At 44.0% G+C, this 20,737-nt stretch overlaps 1 protein-coding gene across 16 annotated transcripts in view; it reads left to right on the top strand.

The window, feature by feature from the left end:
* Positions 1-20,737, top strand: part of LOC100645228 — a 190,581-nt gene that overhangs the window by 156,018 nt on the left and 13,826 nt on the right. For 14 of the 16 annotated variants that reach the window (XR_007224263.1, XM_048406407.1, XM_048406414.1 and 11 more), the window contains 14 exons: positions 4,540-4,801; positions 5,666-5,817; positions 7,150-7,259; positions 13,892-14,089; positions 15,744-15,836; positions 16,135-16,371; positions 17,326-17,406; positions 18,036-18,185; positions 18,725-18,745; positions 18,890-19,157; positions 19,319-19,714; positions 19,813-19,953; positions 20,032-20,222; positions 20,449-20,682. Coding sequence is in view for 15 of the 16 variants with exons in the window: in XM_048406407.1 (XP_048262364.1) it covers positions 4,540-4,801; positions 5,666-5,817; positions 7,150-7,259; positions 13,892-14,089; positions 15,744-15,836; positions 16,135-16,371; positions 17,326-17,406; positions 18,036-18,185; positions 18,725-18,745; positions 18,890-19,157; positions 19,319-19,714; positions 19,813-19,953; positions 20,032-20,222; positions 20,449-20,682 (2,534 nt within the window). In the remaining variant the exon portion in view is untranslated. The remainder of the gene's footprint in view (positions 1-4,539; positions 4,802-5,665; positions 5,818-7,149; positions 7,260-13,891; positions 14,090-15,743; positions 15,837-16,134; positions 16,372-17,325; positions 17,407-18,035; positions 18,186-18,724; positions 18,746-18,889; positions 19,158-19,318; positions 19,715-19,812; positions 19,954-20,031; positions 20,223-20,448; positions 20,683-20,737) is intronic. The other 2 variants (XM_048406400.1, XM_048406402.1) reach the window with 2 other exon arrangements.

Genomic DNA, 20,737 nt, shown 5'->3' on the forward strand with positions numbered 1-20,737 from the left:
GCCTTTAACGTTTTAGTGCGAGCCTTTTTACGAGAGACAAAAACTATACCTACAGAATGAAATGTTTTAAAAAGTAACTTTTTCCGATTAATTATTCTAATTTTGCTATCATTCTTGAGAATGAAATTTAATTTGCTCGCACGCTTTGAGAGCGCCAATATCGCTGTCGCGTTTTCTCACCTCTCTCAACTTCCTTCACCTTGAAACGTACACAACGATCTTCCGAAGGCAAAGTACTCTTTCTATAAATCACCGAACCATCCAAGATTTCCTAGATATAATACGTAATGAGATACGAAAGACGCGTTCAAAGTCAAGCCTGATCGATCGGCCAATCAACGTCCAGTAGCTTACTGAAAAAATCGAAACGAAGAATCAGCGTGCGTCGAAACTACCAATGGACGTGAGGAATGCGTCGAAACTGAAAAAACAAAGAAAAGGAAAAAACAGGGGAATCGTTTGGAGCAGGGAGCATGGTAAATCGTAGTCGTCGCTAAATGCATCGTCACGCATTCCGTCGCGAACAAACGTCGTGGAATCGTTCCCTAGTAGCTCTGCTATTTAATGTATTCCGTTTCGATGCATCTGGTCCTGCGGCGCGGACAATTTCCTTTTAGTGGCGCTTACGGAAAATAGAAAATGTCACGGCGCATCGACGCCGTTTCATATGCGCCGATGATTTAACAGTTTTATCGCCAAAACTTTACGTGTGTACATTTTTCGACTTACGTTGTTCGTCTTTCGCACGATCTCTTTTCTCGTTACTTACAAAACGAGAGAAAAGTTTTCCTTTCGAACGCCGTCTGAAGTGGATTAGTACGATTTTTTAGCAGGAATAAAAAAATTGAATTTTTGAAGCGCATCTTCGGCGTAGTCATAGGGAAGTTCTTGATTCGTCTGCGTCCTCCTTTGTCCTGCTGAAAATTTATCTCTGTTTCTTGTTTGTCCCACTTGCTACCTCTAAATAAGTTACGCGGAGTACGATAGAACCTTTTTACTCGCAAAAGGATATTCGTTTAACACGATGATCGGTTAAAAGCTTTATTCTTCGGGACAATTTCTATTCTAAGACTAGACCGATTTCCGATATCCGTTTGCGGGAATGGTTTGTTCGCAGTATTTTTCGTGCTCATTCTTTCCATCTACAGGACAAACTACAAACATGATAGCGAGAAAAAACGGATTGAGATACGAGACGATCGCGTACGTATATCGTATGGGACGAACGAATGACACTCTTGCTCCTTACATAAGCGTATACGCACGGATGGCCCGGTTTCACAGGCTGAGTTAGCTGCGCACGATAAATTGTCCCTTCCGGTGTGTCTGGCTCGGCCCGTTCCGAAACGAGGCGGTTCCTGCGGTAATTCCCCTCAGGCGGCCGATGGTTCCGTTCTATTTCGTTCTATGCCGTTCCCATGTCCGCAAAACATCAGGTCGCTCATTATGGCCGCGCGTCGCCGCCAACAACCCGCCACCGTGAGATTCAATTACGTCCTCCGATGCTCGCGGCCGACTCCTGTTCGCGCGCGTTCCGCATGTTGTGCGACGCTCCGGAATTTCGACGTCGCGTGCTCCGAACGTTCTTTGAACGATCGCTTTCTCGCTAAGATTCCCCAAACCAGACGATTCCCAGGGAAAAAGAGGGATGGCTAGGAACGAGTGGAGGAGTTGCGAGCTCGGGGGAAAATTCGAGCGGTATACAAAGGATAGGAATTCTTATGAGATCGTTTGCGACAAATCAAGAAATCTCTGCAAGAGATACCTGTTTTATATAGTTCTAGCTCCTTTAATATTCTTCTACGTATTTCTCCGAATAAAAATTCCGACGAAATAAATACCGGACTTTGCTACGATAAATCTTAGATGAATTTACTAATATCGGATCCGTATAAACGTTATTGCCAAGGTACTAAAGTTAGTATTAAAATTAATATAGAAACAAACGCCTGGCGATCGAAGCTGTGAACTCACAATTGAGACCGCGACGAGAATTTGGCTCTGTCGATACCCGTTAGAGAACGAATAATGTCGAAACTATGCGACTCCATGTTGGAACACGGACTCGTCATAATGTTTAATTTACGCAAAATATTCGATGTTTTGACGCACTATTGCGAATATCGCGAAAACGGCGAATATTTATAACGTTATATTCTTCCATTTTCCCCGAAGCTATTTTCTCATACGACTCGCTTTCGTTCGTTGAAAAGTAATCATTTAATCGCCGCGAACAGGATACTCGTTTTACCGTGCGAATAGACAGTTCGTTCAAAGTAACATAAAACCAGCTATGTAACACGAATTTGGGTTGCAGACGCGTTAAATGAAAGGTCGCTCTAAATGTACCCTATACATGAAAGTAGCATGCTCGAATTTACTCCATGGGGAGGTTAGCATAAATCGTGACAAACTATCGCTTGTTAAAAAAATTAATTTGTCGCATACTTGCAGCGATTATTGGATGATGGAAACGCGCGATGGGACGCGGTGCGGCATAGCGAGAGGAAATTTCGCGTTCCACTTTTCTGCTCTCTGTTCGAATGCCATCGTATTTTCACGGAGAATTCTCCGCATCGTTCGCGTTAACAGACGGCCGTTGTTCGTAAAAATAGCGAACTGGATTCAATTACTTGGCCTGTCGTCGCATTCTCCATGCCGTAGCGCTTTGGAATTTCAAATTCGATCGAGACCTCGGTCGGTTCGATAGCGGAACGCCAACGTGTCTTTTTTCTTCGTTCTAGCATTTTCTACTTTAAATTAAAAATATGCCGCATATTTGCGAAACTATTCATTCAGCCTAATCATTTCTACAAGTTTTAGCGATTATACTTATTTTTAAGAACGTAAAATATCTTTTTCGGTTTATCGACATCGAAGTACGAAGAAACTCCGGTATCGAATATATCAACTTCCGAATGTGGTTTTGCATCGAATATGATAATTTCACGTTTCCAGAAATACAACCAAAGAAACGAAGAAGAAGAGGGGGAGAGAGAAACTTTGATTTAATTGAATCTCGAACATAAAGGGCCTTCTCTCTGGATGCTCTTTCGCTTTCTGGGTGGTCTTACTCATTGGTTTCGATGAACTTGTGCGTCACAAATGTTCGTAGAAAAAATGGAATATACTTCTCGAATCGATCGTATCGTAGCATCTATAGTTCAAGGCTGGATCAGCTTATTCAAATATGGTATCATTTTATATCAAGAAACGAAATCTAAAAAGAAACGAAATGTAGAATGCTACTCTAGCTTTCTTTATCTGGTTTTTAAAGCGTGTACAGTGTACGCCCGAAGTTACTTATCTTCGTCCCTTGGACATATTGTGCCCTGAATGATATCAAGAAGCGCAAACACAAGTTTCGCGATTCATGTTTCTCGATTGGTCAACGCAGCTGGCCCATTGTACTCGCGCAGATGCGCTTCACCGTAGCCATTCACGATGAATCGTTTGCTTTACAGAATCGGCCAAAACAGAGATCGACACGATCTTCTCTCGACCATCCGCCTCTCCAATTATTAGAACTGTATAATTGAAACTATAAGCCGAAGCCAGGTTCAAAATTCGCGATGCGTGCAACTGTTCCAAGCACGTATGAGAGCCGATCGAGCTTCGTGAAACGATTAGACTTTACCAAATTGCATTTAGCCAGTATGCTCGGTCTATCGCTCTATCGTTAATTACTCGACGTTGTTTTCGTATTAAAGTCGTTGAAGAATTTGAAATTTAATAAAGTCGTAACTTTAAGCTTGGACCAATAGAGGAAATAACGTTTTCAAATGTTGAGAAAAGTGATTGTACAATTACAGTACCTCTTGGTTGCGAATCGATATTGCCGAGAACCTACAAATATCCGTGCTGCGACTCTATAGAGTTATTGAATACGGACGAACGTTCACGACGAAGCGTAGCTTGATGAATAAACGCGCGATGAGCGTAAAGCGCGGACAGGAAATTCTTACAGTGAAAGTTTCGCGATTACGTCGCTTTTTCCAAGGAATAAAGAAGATTGGCTGCTGCGAACGCGGCGTGCCATTTCGATCGTAAATATCGAAAGCGTCATTGTACGTGGCTACATCGTTCCTTGCCCGTAGCTATCGTTACGAAGAAAGCGGTGCTATTGTATATTAACTATTGTACTCTGCTCGACTATTTATTTCCTTTGACAACGAATATCGTGTATAGGTTGCCTTAAAATTATCAAAAACCATACGATTTACCTATCGTTCGTCTAAACACGATTATTCGAGAAAAATCTTTTCAAAACGTTTCAATTGCGGTTTTAGTTATATATATATACATATAATACGTTTATATTTATGCGAGTTTACCAATATTTCCTCACTTTCGTATTCGTTATATAGCGCTAGTTTAATTTTCAATAAAGTGGCTTTCGACTCGTGCTGCATCGAAATTCACAAATACGAGTACATATCTCTATACTTGTTGGATAAAATGAAATTTGCCATGTAGTTTGGCGCGAAATATCCAGAAAAAGAGGTCGACATTTTATCACGAGCAATATTTTATTCGCAGCTTCCGGCTCTGGATCGGTGATAGGAAGGGATCCACTTCCGCCGAGAGCTGTCAGCACTTCGCAACTAGCTCAAAGAACGCAAACCCAACCACCGGCGACCGTCTCTACTCTTCCACTGCCAAGGAGTAACGCCACGCACAGACAACCCTTGCCGCTTCATCAATCCACTCCTCAATCGATCAGACAATCGGAAAACGATATGACTAACTCGCAATTATTGCGAGCCGCCAGCAGCGGCGACATTGGAGCCGGATCTGCCATGTGAGTACGATGTTTCGATATTCCGATATATTCGTCGAAACGTTCGAATCGAAAGACCGGATAGAAGAAAAGCGAAAAGGAAAATTACGCAATGGGATTCAAAGACATAAACGTGCTAAAAAGAAATAGATAAATTTGATGTTAATACGATATGACGTAAACTTAGAAATAACGTAGATTACTCTTTAAAGATGAAATAGAAAGACGAGATGCGCTCTTACGTTGTCTTCGCATTGTAGAAGAATTTTTTTTTCGCGGGAAGCATTCCGCGAACGTGAAGATTCTGGCACGAATACTACTCACGATCAACGAGGTCGAGATTCTTGGCGAAAAGCACAAAGTCGGTATGGGAATTTCCTCGGTGACACATTTTTCTCGGCTGTTTCACGCGGTGCAGTAAGAAGTATGCGCGTGCAACTAGCGTATGCTTTCGAACGATGCGCGCAGCCAATTCTCCTCTGGCTGCGTTCGTTCTTAAAACTATTCCGACCGATTCGTCCGGCAAACATTTTTCGATGGCTCGAGAATTGACGCGTGAACCAATTTTTTATTTACCGTAATGTTTATAGGTAGAAGGAGCGTGTAATTTAATCGATACTAAGATTCGCTTCTGTCGCATTCCTGATATTTCGTCTACGTTATTATCTTTGTTGTATTATGTTCTCGTGTATTCGGTTATTAATCGTTACGCAGTTACGATACGACGTTTACGACGTTAAAGCGAATTGTACGCGACGTACGAGTAGATTAATTAGAAATAAGGAAAGAGGAACTTTAATAATCAGAGAAATGTAGCGGTAATGAGAGATTACGAATAAGACAAAACGATAACTTAATATTCAATTTTCAATTTGAAAATTGCAGATTGAATAACAGCGACGGAAAGGACATAAGATTAACATCTCCCAGCGGTCATGCTACTCAACGATTGATGAGTCCGGCTTTGAGGGTTGTTTCCTTGAACGACCATCGAGTTTCCAGCCCTAGCGACAGCGATATACGAGTTCATAGTCCAAGTAAGAATATGCGTTTTTACGTTAAGCGTTCGCCATTCTATTCGTTCGATTTCGAGATTTCTTTCATTCGCTCAACTTTTCCGATTCTCCGGTTACTCGATATCTTGTAATTTTCCAAGTACCTTCCATTAAATTCTTCAACCTTCGAGTACTAATCCCTCTTTAAACTATCGTATACCACGTTCTACCACTGTCTCGGCACATTTCTCCAACTCGTTTAAACGCGAGTACTCGTTGAATCTGTTCTAAATCGTCTCGAACACTTGTCACGCCCAGCGAAACTTTAGCCAACTTCATTCACGCTTTTCGATAAATTTGCCCTACCCCATTCGTTCCGCTTTACGAATATCGTTCGACGTTAAATTCAATTCATTCAAATCCTGTTGAAAGGACGCAATCGTCGTTCGATTCCAAACGGGGAATAAACCGATCTGGAACTCCGAAAGAAGCAGCAAGCGCACGATCGAATCGCGGTTTCGAAGAATTCATATCGGAAAGCGAGCAAGAAGCTTGCAAGCTCTCCGAAAATAACGCGGTTTTGGCGATGGAGGTTTACCGTGCTGTTAAGATTAATTATTCAGAGGTACGCTCGGCCGGCCGGCTAGACGCTAACTTTCTTCCATGCTTACCAGCTGCGAGACATTCGTCCCGAGAATTAAAGAGACTTCCGTTATAAGCGACCCGCGAGGAACAAGCTTAACCTTTCGTCCCACTTCTCTATATTTTCTTTTATTCGCAGATATGGCGGGGAAAGAATTTCATTTGATCTTCTACGTGGAAGATCCAGAAAGGATAAAGACGGAATTAAAAACGACAAATGTACGATAGAAATTATTCGTCATGCTCTTTTGCGAAAGCGAAGATGATCACCGTGCTAGATAGAAATTTTCGGAAAATGATTTTCACGTGTGCACGTGCGTAGCACGTCGGATACGTTGTAATACCTAGCGTAATATCGTGGTTAACATCGAGGCAAATACATTATCGAACAAACATTAGCGAGAATAGCCGATGCTCGAGTCCGAACAGTGGTTAAGCGATATCGAGTCAATATTCAGCTCGTACCAAATTCTTGCCTGGGTCAATATCGCGAATATTAACCGCCGCTTTGTGCGTTTTTATCTGGCCAGCTCGGGAAACATATGAAACGATGTTTTTTCTCGTACGATTAAAGGGAAAGCCAGCCTCTCTTATCGTCGATATTCCCACGAGCACTTGTTCGACCGTATATTTTCCTTATTGGAAAATTACTAGCTACGATATAGAAGACTCGTAGATTTAAATCCAAGCGGAGTAAAAATAAGCTCGCAAACTCCTTTCATTTGCTCGCAGTCGAGAGGAAAATGGTGAGTCCGATCGGCCGAGAGGTGGACCGCGGCGGGGGCACGGCTGGTAGGCAGAATCAACGCGTATGGGAATGCAACGAGTTGCTGCACAAAAGGGTGAGTGAAAGACAGTTTGGCGCAAGCGAAACCTTCGAGTTGATTGGCATGGCGAAGCATGGAAAGAGAAAGGAATCTAACGTAACGACACGGCTTCGACTGATTAGCCGCTTTTTCACACTCTCCTTCCCTTCCTTTCCTGTTTACCGCTCTCCTCTTCCCACTGCGTAATTGCAACTCCGTTTCTTTATATTTCACGCGTACGTACACACCATTAGTGTCACGCGACAAGCAAGCAAGCACGTATACGGTTTGTTCGAGCTCTGTCCCGCGAGCGTGCAGTAGTCCGCATTATCGTCCTAGCATGCAAATTCCACTAGTTGGATTAATTAAAACGTTGCCTAGGGCGAGCCGACGATTTCGCAGCGCCTACGCCGCGCCGATACAATTAATCGCGAACGCGTTTCGGTTCTCAGGGTTATCGCACCTGGCGGGAACGCTCGAGATGATCGGCGCTCAACCAGTTGCAAATGCAATTCGTACTTGCTTAGAAATTCGATGATTTCAATTCGTTTAACATTTATCGTCTTAATAAATTCCGGTAGATTCTAGCGCGCTAATCGTAGATCGTTTAGGAACCACCACCTATACAGGTTGCCCGCTAAGGCGTAAAATGTGAGAACGTAGAGCCGCGGTTTACAACGAAACGCTTGTTATCAAGCGTCACGATACGCTGCTCGTGTTAAAGTTTCACTTTACGCGTGGCCGTGGGCTGTCACGTTATCGCCTTTGGTTGGTCGACTAAATCGTTAAGACACGTGAATCGATGATCCTTGGAGGACTAGACTCTGTAGCTGATACTTCCTCGATTCGGTAGGCACGCTATCTCTTCAAGATCATGAACAATTAGTTAATTAGATTCCTTCGATTACAGATGGGACGATAATATCTTAATTGTTTCTACGTTTCCAATTTCAAGATTTGGTAGATTTAGCAGCGCTGTTTTGTCTTTGAACCCATACTCAATAGCTCAAGAAAATTGAATGGACACTTTGTTATATTTCCTATACTTTTCTGACGTTTACACGTTCCATTCGCCTCGATGCTTAGAGATACGCAAGTACCCGAAAACCATTCTTTGCAATTAGAACAATTGGAAACTTACAAAGGTCTGGTAAAGCGTACTACCACCTAAACTCGCATGTCCAAATCGGTTTCGAAAAAACCGATTCGAAGCTAATGCGTCCAATCGAGAGCCATAGTGACTTCGTATCGACAAAGTTAGCGACGATACTGGTACTACGAGAAGAGATAGCTCCCACGAAAGGCAGCGGATCAAAGTTTTCTTTCGATATCTCGCGTCAGGAATTGGATCGGTGGCTGAAGAACATCCAATCGAGCAGATCCGGGGAGTGGAGAGCGCATGTTCGACGCGTAGAAAGTGTTCGGAACGAAACAGTCCAGGGGAAGCGATATCCATTATGGAAAAGGACAACCGGCGCGCCCGAAGGAACCGCTGAAACCATTGAAACTCGCGAATGTACGCGTACGCTTCCCTTTGGGCTAGAAATTCAACTCTACTGGTTCTACACGGTGTAAACGGGCCGGTATCCAACCACCACGAGGAGAGAACGATCGAACCGCGTCCGTTTGATGCAGAGTTTACAAGCATTTTCATTAGCGTAGCCTGCTTGTCCCAGAAATTCATTAGCATACGCGAGCGACAGCAGCAGAAACGCGAAGTTGTTTTCTCGCGTTTGGCATTCCTGCTGACTACGCGGCGTTCGCTCCTAGAAATTTCATCGGCTGCAATTAATACCTTAATACTATCGCCAATTTCCCATCGCAAACTCCGCGGTAAAGTATTACATATCTTTTCTACGCTAGAACCGTTATAGACTTCGTCAAACTGTATGTTTCCCAACTTTATGTTTCCTCGATCGATTACCTTCGCGAGAGATTACTTTAATCGGCGCAATTCGAACCACATCTCTGTCATACGATCGAAAGGTAATTTCATCGATTACAGTTCCCGGGTCTATCACAAGGTTTCTGCTAATCCGTAGCTACCATACATCTTTGTATCCCATACCAGAAGTTGCTTCTTTGAAATCCTGCTATAATAATAACGATTACGACAACGTTGCGAGACATAAGGCAACGCAACCCGTTTGAAGAAAGCACACCTTCGAGATCATACGAATTCCTCCTGCAAGAAGCAACCGTTCGCGTTCGTTCGATCTACGAAATGATCTTTTATCCTCGATTCCGCTTTCGTTCTATTGGAAATTTGCCGTTTTGCGATTCTGCGATCTTCCGCTTAGCACATACGTATTACGCAAGTCGTTGTCGTTTTATCGAGCTTTCTTTCCTGACCGACGTTAGTATTCCAAACACTCGGCATTGCCTGACCTTTTGTCGCAAATATCTTGCCTAACAAAGATATGCCTTAACTTGTTATTGTCTCGCTTTGCTTCGCAGTCTTTAACTGTTCACACATACCGAACGCCTCAATTTCGAAACTTTGAAGCGAAATATGGCAAGCGTGAATTTGAAATACTATCGAAATTAATTACATCTATCGTTCCGTGAAATTTATGCGAAGAATCGGCCACTTCGTAGATGGAGAATTAGAAACTTCGGACATCTACCTAGTCTTCTCGTCTTTCTTTCCAATCGAGAAAAAATAATACCGTATCTGTAACTTACTCCGCGTGAAAATGCATATTTTTTACTTTTATACGTTATACGAGACTTCCAACATGAAGCTGTTTCGCGTGTGTCGAAGGAATTCTAGAATATTCTGTCGCGTTTGAAAATACGAATCGAAGCGTACAGAAAATCGAGTGCCAGCTCTTTCGAATCGTCTCTTTATTTGGAGGCTGTAGGACACAGACTAGCGAGAAAATAGCGACGCGAGTGTCGTTACTTCCATGCAAAGGAACAAAGTGATTGAAACGGTGGTACACTAGTCTCCGGCGAAGAGAAAAGGATGAAAAATATTCAAGGAGAGGAAGAAGAAGAAGCAGAAGGAAAAGGAGAAAGAGAAGAAGAAGAAAACGGCGACGACGACGATGAAGAGGAGGAGGAAGGATGAGAGCAGACCAAAAGGAACGAGAAGGAAAGAGGATTAAGAAAACCGAGGGCCAGGGTCGATCCTGCATACGGTCAGCGGTGGTCAGCAAGGGCACCGTGCCAGGGGACTGCGGACGGACTTTAAGCTGCCTCCACAATCGAGGCAACTTGAATACAGTGTTGGGACAAGCATTATATCCTTGGTTACATATATCGCAGAGTTTCCTTGTTTCGATCCTCCTCTTTAGCGATACGATGGAGAGGATTCGAGAGGTTCAAGCTTAATCAAGTCCGCTACTTTGAAGATTCCAGGCTTTCTTTGCTTTCGATTCGCTATTAACGCGATTTCGAGAATATTTGGCATGAATCTGCAATAGCGAGCGTATTAATGTTTGCTTTGCTTTTGAAATTCCGTTCAGTACTATTTCGTTAAAAGGCTAGGTAAATTCTAGCAACTTTATACAGAGGATAAGAGAAATATACGCAAAGAGAATACAAAGATATAAACAATTTCGATAAACGCGATTATCAACGTCGTATTTAAACAGTTTTATCCATAAGGATAAAAGAAAGCGGGGATCGCGTTTCTTAAAATGGAAGTTTCCGCGAGTTTTCCGGCAAAAGTAGCCGTTACATCGAAATAAGATCGTTCCGAAAGCGAGGACACTAGAAAACGGCGATATCAGCCAAAGAAGATTCTCTGAACCGTTAAAAGCTCGCACAACTCTGGAAACTTAAAAGTCTCGGGTCTCTAGAAGGTCTTAATCTCGATGGCTCCGAAGGTTTGAAAGTCGAGGAATTTTCGAGTTTCTTAGGGGAAATCGAAAATCTCGGTTACCTTTGAAACGGTTTGCAGTACACCGCGTGTGTGTAATCGCGGAAAGAAGTTTTAAAAGGATTTTTGCGCATCCGGGGACTTGGAGATAGTTGGGAAAAATACGAATACTCCGCGCGAGTAACAATGGTGGCTGAAATAATTGGAGTAGGTATCAGCCCATATATACGTTAAGTTTGATAGGACGTACAGTCTTTTAAAATATTTTGCGAACGCGAATTTGAACATCCACTATCTTTAAATTTCTAAGTACAGATACCATCAGAACGGATACAGTAGTTTATTTTGTCCGTGTATCTAGGCTTGGTTCGCGAAACCTTAACGACTTTGTAACCCGCCTCTATCGTTATAATAGCTATCCGCATCTTTAAATCGAACAGACGAATTCGGAGAATATCTCGCAACAAGATTTCTATCGGTTCCATCGAATTACTTGTAACCACACTCTGATGCTTCTATTATTGTATTTCGATAGAACTATTTTGAGAGGTTCGGTAACGCTATCTTGCAATTATTTCGAGCGATACAACGTTCGATCATTTCCCTTGCATCATCCGGCAACGAGATAAACGAAACGATTCGAAAACAACAACAACAAAGTGGAAAAAATTGCGCAGAAACGGTCAGCAGGATCACGCAAAGAGCCGGCATTTAAGCGGAACATTATAATCAGATCTCGGTTATAAAGGCTGCCTTAACCGAGGGACATGGGCTCGCGTGGTCGAGGCGAAGCCAGCCAGATCTCAGGCAAAACATACAAAACGATAGCTCGACAAGCCGAGCAAGGAACCACGGTGCATGCCGGGTACTGTAGGAGTCGGTGAACAGGCGAGTCGATCAGACCGGGCATGACGCCAGTCTTCCAAAGTCTTCCTTCTACCTTCGCCACGCTCTCGCTACTCCCCATTGTGCTGGTTTCGTGTGTTCGCAATGTACGCCCGTCGATACGAAGTTTCCCCGACAACGTAGTTACTTTCCGCGTTCCTAAGCTTCGTTCCACCACGGTTTCCATAGGAAAGAGACAGGATTTTGCGATGGAACCTGCGACCGGGACCTCTTAAAACGGGGACGAGAATCGTTCGTAGAATCGGCGAAACGCGGTCCTCCACTGGTTCTACGCAGATCGATTTAAATGGAGATGAGACAGGTCAAAGGTTGAGGATCTACGTCTGCCGAGGCAGTTTGCGTAAGTGATGTAAGCTTTGTCGTGGTGTGATTCGCATTAGATGATTTGGAACAGGGTCGCAGCGATTTCGACGACCCGAAATTTTGGCTTTCCGCTACATTTTCTTTGCAATTTGATCGAATAGATCAATGTCGAACGTTTTTAAGTGATTCGTTATAGTTTTTTGTAGGGATATCGTTGTTCTTGCGATTTCGCGCACGAGAGACATCGCTTTCGTGCAAAGATAGAGGTTGGATATCGTTGTGGACTATTTAAGCCTGTGATACCGATACTGTAAGAAGCGCCGGCAATCGATAGACCGTTACTCGTTAATTATGGAAACTGTAATAACGTAATCGATTATTTATCATTTGTATCTGTAGTTCGTAAATATTGGTGCGACAAATTTACATATACAACCATCGCGTTTTAGTTGGTAGACATCGATAGATTCGTAGAATAAATTCGTAGATTTTAGTAAGACGCGTGGATTTTTTAAGCTTAGGTTCTCCGATGTCGTTCTTCGTTTCAATATCAACCGAGTACCGTTTAGTTTATGATTTATGCTGTCAAACAATTTTTGTATAATTTTATTTCTTGCACGCAGCATTCGATCGACAAAACGGCCTTGTTCAACGTCTGATATTTTATACGTTTTTTTTTTATTCTTTTTCATTCTTTCCATGCCAATCATACCAAAACGCTTCTTAACCACGCATCGTAAACGTAAAGGCCAAACGATTCTTTCGATTTGGCGTTTATACGTTTCGATCTTACACGGTGAAATAATTCGGTGTCAAATTCAGCGGAAAACCATCGTGCCACGCGCGAATACACGCGAACACGATGGTATTCGGTAAAACGTTGTTCGAATGCACTAATAACCACGTTTGTTTCGAATAATCCGTTATAACACGCGTACACGTCTTTTGCCTTCGATTTTCATCTGAAAATCCTACTTTCGATCATCTCGCCAATTTACAGAGGTGTGTAAATTCTTATTAGGCTTGATTTACCGTTTCTGCGATTTTCTTCATTTTCAGCACTTGTATGTTATTTACTACTTCGCGATCCGCGTGTTCACGACGCGAAAAACGCACGAGTATCGTTTATCAAATTCATATATCGATTAATTATTTTCAACGTAGACATTTCCTATTTCGTTGTAAAGCTAAACGATATTCCTGGTACTCGAACGTTTTCTCGTTATATAGGTTATTTCTGTACTCGTCGGTTGAAATTGTAAGAGAAGTGGCATTAAACGAAATAAGCTTTCCAATAAAAACTCGCTAAGCCTAATAACCTGCTCGCCTCTGTACAAACAAACTTTCAAGTTTCCATCACCTTGTCACAACATACGCGACAAGTTAGTCGGCATAGATTTCCATCGGATCACCGTAAACTGCAGATTGCACGTAGAGCGTAGCGTTTTCAGAGCTCGATCGATCTTCTTGGTCGAGACGGGCCGCCGAGGGAACGGCGGTAACGACGCTAGATTCAAGGTTTTCGCGTTCACACCGAATTGTTCGCCAACGAACCAAGTTCGCCGCGAGGGGAGGCCGGAGGCCGGTGTTTGCGTACGCGCGATCGCTAACGAAAGATTGCATGACTCGACAGAGCAACGTCAGCTCCCAGCGAGCAGAGGGCGGCCGCAAGCTGCCGCAAGCCGCAACCCAGGGACTGGTTCGCGTGTCCGCCGGCGAACTCCTCGGCAGGACCCACGAGGAGTTGGTGCTCCTGCTGATCCAGCTACGCCGGCAGAACGCCACCATCTACAAAGCGATGGAGAATTGTCACATGGAGATCGAGGCACAGGTCCGAAGACATTTTCAGAAACAGAATCGTTGGCCCAACGGTAGCAGCTGCGACTGGGAACAACGGAGCCTGCGTCAACCGATGGCGTCGTGGCTGGTGTCATTTTTCTCTCTCCGACGTCGCGATAGGCTTCCTTCTCCAAAACGAAGAACCGTTTTCGAGAAAAATTGTTCTCGCAGAAGGAGATTTTAGTCGTTACGCGATAAAATCAGAATTCGGTAATATAATAAGAAGAATAAACCGACGGAAGAAACTCCTGCGATTTGAACAACATTCTCGCAAACGATTCTCGTTATTATTTTAAACAATTTTTCATGCATCATACTCGTCAAGTTTCGATTTTACCAAGGATTTTTACAAGAATTTAGAAGCATTCGGGAGAAACTTCCCGAAAAGTTTTTGGAGATTGTCGACGATTCAAACGGAGACGGATGTTTTCACGAGGACCCATCCGATAGATGGTCGCGATCGAGAATCCTGTTGTACGCGCGAAAAATACCGCGGAGCACGGCGAAGAACCGGTTTCAAGGACACGTTTCGAGAGAACGTCATTAGGATTGGAACTTTCTTCGAGAAAAAAATTCCGACGAGGCTTTGTTCTCTGATGTGGCGTGTGTCTCGTCTTTTAGCGTGCCTTCTCAACGCGGATAGTCGATGTCTGAAATTTTGCCTTCTCGCGCGTTCTCCCGTGCTCTCGTCTACTTGCGTGTACTTTGATAAATGGTCCCTTTCCGTATAGATCGCGTTTTCGGACGCAGAAAGACCGCCAATCTTTCCTCTCCGACGTTCGCCGTTCACCTCGCATCGAGAACGTTGTCGGTGTATTGGTTGCCCGCCAGAAACCGTATTACGTTTCCGCGCTGACCCTGACGAACGACTCGACCGTTTCCTTTTTCGCGATTCGCACGCCCTTGGGGCTTATTAAAAGTTTGAACGCGCTCAAACTCTCGTGTCATTCCGTTTTTTTCGCTGTTGCCTCTTTGTTGGCGATGCTACGCGCTGGGAATGTTAGGTAAATTTGAAGAGACGCGCAGTGAAGCTGAAACGTGTTTCCGATCTCCACGTCGCGTCGTGCTAGTTTACGTTCAAGTTTAGCATACGCTGTAGCATAGTCCGTGTTTCGTGGGTTTAGTATGGCGCACTCGGTGAAAGTAAATTTATCCATGTGTTGCGCACAGTGTGCGAACATACGTTTCGCAGGTTCTGTTTTAAACGTCTCCTTTGATCGTCTACAGATTACGCCAGCTTGTGTATCGTTCTGTAAAAATATCGATATTCTCCGTCGTCTTTTCTCTCGTGACTTTTCGGTTCTGATTTCGCAAGCCCTTGCACTTTTTTAATGCGTTTACGTTCCTTCTTTGATTTTCAAACCTTTCTTCTCGGACCACAAGAAAACAGGATCAAAGTTTTTCGTAAAATAATCAAAACATACGAACGTTTCTTCAAGTAAAATACTAATTACACGAGTGAATGCAAACGGAGTGTCGGCCTTTCTCGCATTGTTGATCAAATATCGCGGCTGCGTCAGCAAAACAGAATGCGCTGTCCGCAAGACACGAGCGTGCACCATTAGGCGAAAAGATCCATAGACACTGTGAAGCGTGGAAATTTGCCGGGTGTCACATTTAAAGTGGCATTCTTCTGTGACCCGCAGGCTAGATTGGCAGAGCTCGATACTCCGCGACGATTGGAGAACCTTCAGAAACTCGAGGAACTAAAGAAGCATCTGATGGATCTCGAAAAGCAGGTAAAACTCGCTTTCCACTTTTTCCCCCGATATCTCTATTGGCCGAGCGAAAACTCGTGAATTTTAATCATCGGTAACGAGCCGATCCGACTAAGATTCGACTATTCGAAAGACGAAAGTTTCGCGATAAATTAACAAAACGAAATTCATTCTCCGCCCGATTCTCTGGTGCTCGATTATTCCGTTCGAGTCGTCGAGGGCCGAGTTTTTCGAGCGTAACCCGAGCTAATTGAGAAACTTGGAAGCAAGGCGATCGAAGCTCGTAAATTCAACGGATCTGGTATATTTTGTCACAAAGTACGAGAAGGGCAAGCCGCTAGTGAACCTCGTGGACAACATGGTGAAGTTGGGCTCCCTCTACAATCGCAACACTGCCAATGGGACCAACATCTTCTCGGGTTCTCGACACGACCTAACACACGACGGTTCTAGGGATCATCGTCTGGAATTCAATCAGAAGGTGCAGGAGCAACGTTTGCTCGCCGAGGAACGTAGAGATTGGGACCGATTAAGTCCCGATCACGGACAATTACAGGTATCGATTTCCCTCGATTGTTTAAATGACACGGTACGCGTATAACGGTCGTTTAATTTAGTTAGCCAAAGTATCGGTGAAACGAGAATCTGTTCGCGCGAAATACTTAATTTAATAACTGAGACACGGAAAGTAACGTTCTAAACTTGAAGATATAAGTTCAGTTCGAGAAAATATAAGAGTCAACGCCTCGTGTCTATCGCAACCCTAGCTTACGCTCGGTGAAGAAGAACTCAATCACCCGACGACGAGATCCCGCATTTCCTTCGCCCAACTCGCATTGCTAACCGTGTTTCCTGCCTCGTAACAAATAGCACGAAAGAAACGGCGTCTCGGTGTTGTGGGAAAATTTTCTCTCTGGAGAAAATAGCTGAAACGTCGAAAAGAACGGTTGAGTTTAGCCGGGAGAAGAGAGCAATGGAAGATCGACAGAAACAGGAGATTTCGTTAGAAGTATATCAAGAATTATTTGCCCCTTTGTACCCGCACGGCGTAATAAATACTTGCTTTCCAAGCATTCCGTAACGGACGCGCGCGTGCATTTTGCTCAAATTGCGTTACGAGAGAAAACGTCGCGATAAATACGAATTACACACCGTAAACTCCCATAACGGTGCATGATACCAACGTGAAAATCAGAGAGGTAAAGTAGGAGACGACGTGGGTTGAAAAAACACGCGGGAAAATTACGAACCCGACATCGAATACAGTTAACGTTTGTTGCACGCACTTGGCTGCGTGTGACGAGACGTTACATTAAAAATCGCGATTATACGTAGGTACGCGGGCGCGCGTTTTTCTCGTGTCTTTCCTTTTCGACGATCCGCGATTACGACACGGTGGCCATAGCTCGTTATAGCGGAATCGTAATTCCGGTTGAAACGCGACTCCTTGGTCGCTCGACTGGAAAGCAAAACTTCAAGGTTAACTCACCACGTCGCTTCTGTGTCGTAGGCCAAGGTGCAGCAGCTCTACAAACTGGATCGCCTGCTTCAGGAGGAATCCGGAACGCTTCACAGTCTTCAGCAAGACAAGGCGAGTAACGCGATCTCCGATCTGCTACCGTAAAAACGCGCCCGACCTTCTCCATTCCTTCCTTTCTTCCATTCGTTTTCAAACTTTTCTTTCACAGATCGTTCTTTCGCGTTTTCGAGTCGTCGTGGACGGAACGTATCCGACGAGCGTTGTGTATATCAGACGCGATATACCGTTCGAATCGAAGCCATAGCGCGCATCGTGTGACGGTGAACATACAGCGTACAGTGAACGCGTGTTGCGTTCAATAGTGGAATCGCGGGAAGAGATTACGCGACGCAGAATCGTAAAAAAATTGTAAATTATCCGGCATGTCTAGATCCGAGAAAGATTTGATCGTAGAGTGAGAAAGGAGCGCTACGTAAAAATGTTGGTATACAAATATTTAGATACATCAGTCAACGGCGATATCCGCAAGATAAAAAAGTCATTTCTTCTGGGAAACGAAGAAATTGAAAATTTATATTTGGGAAGATTGACCAATTTTACGAAATATTTCGTAAAATCGAATTCCATCGATGAATTATTTTTATCCTGCTATCTGGTGGCTTTCCAGCGGTTATTATCTTCGAGTCGGTCGGGCCAAATCAGTTTTCCAGCGTATTGAACCTTCTCGATTTCGATTACAGGAGATTCTGGAAAAAGCTCTAGGTGGTCTCCGACATAAACTGCAGGGCAGCAGGAGCAATTTGGTGGAAGCAGAGAGATACAGGAAGCAGCAGCTCCTTCTGGAAAAAGAACTGAGCAGAGTGAGAGTGTTGCTGGCACACAACTCCAAGGTAGGAACTTTAAAGCGTTCTGTAGGGTCTTGGAATCGCGGTTTGTCCTCGATCAGCGAAGATCAGGTTAGAAGGAGGGAAAATTAACGGAGAAAAAGTTTAACGTAAAATAGACGCCGCCGACCTGATTCGTCCGTTCGGGAAACAAAAAAGGTTGCTACCGGGCACAATTTTTAAGTTTCAACGACAGACGCTACTTGATCGCGAATAGTTTCGGCAGATTCCCACGTACGGTGAAACTTTAATCGGTTTTATGCGAATTTCCGTTCGACGACAGAGGTAGCGAATTCAATCGGGAAGTTTTCTTTCGCCGGAATAAATTCCGGCGATCTATTCTTCGGAGAACGGGAAGTTGCTGGTGGTCTCCGCCCCGCGAAAAGTAATCAGGGTTTCTCCGTTTCGCATTCTCGAAGAAAGTGCGACGAATTGGACGCTGGTCTTTTACTATGTAGAAGTAGAGGAATAGCGAGCACGCATCGCGCGCTTCCTTCTCCAAGGAACTGATTTGCTTGATTTAATCGTCGATTCGTTGTTTCCAGGTAAAGCCGGTATTCTTCCAGGTAAATCGATCAAAACACAGAAATAGATAAATTTCCGTTTCGTTGACCGTTCTGTTCGCATTTTCGTTATCGACGAAACTTTTAGCTTCTTAACTCTGTTCTTGTAAAGGCAACGAATAATCTTCCCGTATCTTTGCCTTTCAGAAACTCGAGGAAACGGTCGCGGAAAATGCGAGATTGGAACAAGACCTGGTGGTGCTGCGACAGAAGCTGCAAGCATCGAGGAGGTATGCAGGAAATATGACTAGAGACACTTCGGCCACGACTGGCCCTCTCGAAGCAGAGTTGAGAAGAGTTCAACAATTGGTCGGAGATCTACAGAGACAACGAAAGGAATTGAGCATTCAAGTTAGACAGTTAACGGAGAAGTCTCACAGTCTGGTGCAACAGATTCGACCGCAACCTACTTCTGGTAAGTCAAATCGTTGTTCTTGCAAAGTACGAAGATCCTTTGAAATGTTGAATTTAGAAAAACGTTGAAAGCGTGACATAGCCTATGTTTGAAAATAATAAGAACCAAAGTATATCGCGAAACGGAGTAAATGGAATTTCGTTCTTACGTTACTAACGCAGCTCCTCAAGTGCACCAACCGAAGAAGCGAACGCAAAACTCTTGGTTGGAGACCGATCTTGATTCTGGGATAACTTTGGACCACGGTTTGGATTCGCCATCGAGCCCTGCGCTGTCCTCGTCGCCTCGTGGCAAGCAGAACGGTGGACCGTATCCGCATTTCGGTTCACCGACACAGATCAAAGACTCGTCCCCCACGAATCGTCAGCAATCGAACCTACAATCGTACCCTCAGTCGCCGCAGAATCATATTTCCTCGCTTTCCCCTCAGTTACGAGAACAGATTCAACAACATCAGTTGAAGCAACAGCTTCTAAAGGATCAAATGCAGGGAAAAGGAAGCCTGATGCAAGCGAACGTTTCTCCGTTATACATCAACACGGAGTCTAGAATTCACGGTAAGCACAAAATATATAATCTTAACCTAACGGAATTATCTTTTGGCAAAAGTTTCTCTCATCGTCCATCAATCTTATAATACATTCGACTGATTCAGAGAACAACAGACAAGATGAAAATTTGACTAATGGTACGATTCCTCCACCGGAGTACGTTCCACCGCCTCCGCCGCCACCCTTGGCCGAAGAAACGTTACTAAACGATAATTACAGACAAAACGAGGACAACAAGTTCGCCGGTAAGCGAAGCAATAACGCAAAACTAACAGACCTTAACACAACAGGGATCGGTGTTTCACGATAATAACGTTTTCAAGGCTTAATCCACAACCGTGAGAAACAAGAGATTAAGACCGTGCGAATCGTGAAGCGGGAATCGGAAAGACGGCAGAGAGATCGAGGAGACAGAACTGGAAACATTGGAATTCCATTAACGAACGGGCTTCAGGCGCCTGGAGGTGCCAAGAGATTGTGCGACGATGATTTAGAAGGTTCTCAGAAGTTCGAGGTAATTTCTTCGAGTTTTCCACGATTCTATTTACTGCGTTCGACTGATATAATTTATATTCGCCGTAGTAAAATATTTCTATATCTTATCACGGTATAAGTAACGATTAAAGAAAGACTTTCTGTCGATTTATTTCGAGCCTGAGTAGCGGGCAACTTTGACGAACGATCGACGATGTCGCAGCTTTGATTTTATTTTACTCTATTTTCGATCGATTTATTTTTAGAAGGCTCAATTGGGAAAGGTGGTAGAAGAGTCGCCGATGATTCACGCTCAAAGCACAGTCCAGCTGACGGATTTGGACGACGTGCAGTTCCAAAGAAGCATGTCCTTACCGAGAGGTTTCGGCGGACAGCGGCAACAACAGCCCGAGATTCATCAGGTTCCGGTAGTGCCTCCTCCCAGAAGCGACAGCATGCACGCTTTGAGAACCATGCTAGCTAGACGAAATAAAGTCAGGGTAAGTTAACGACGCGTTACCGACATCTTCCTATTCGCGTTTTACGATACGGATA

The sequence above is a fragment of the Bombus terrestris genome, chromosome 6 (assembly GCF_910591885.1).
Source record: "Bombus terrestris chromosome 6, iyBomTerr1.2, whole genome shotgun sequence".
Lineage (NCBI taxonomy): Eukaryota > Metazoa > Arthropoda > Insecta > Hymenoptera > Apidae > Bombus > Bombus terrestris.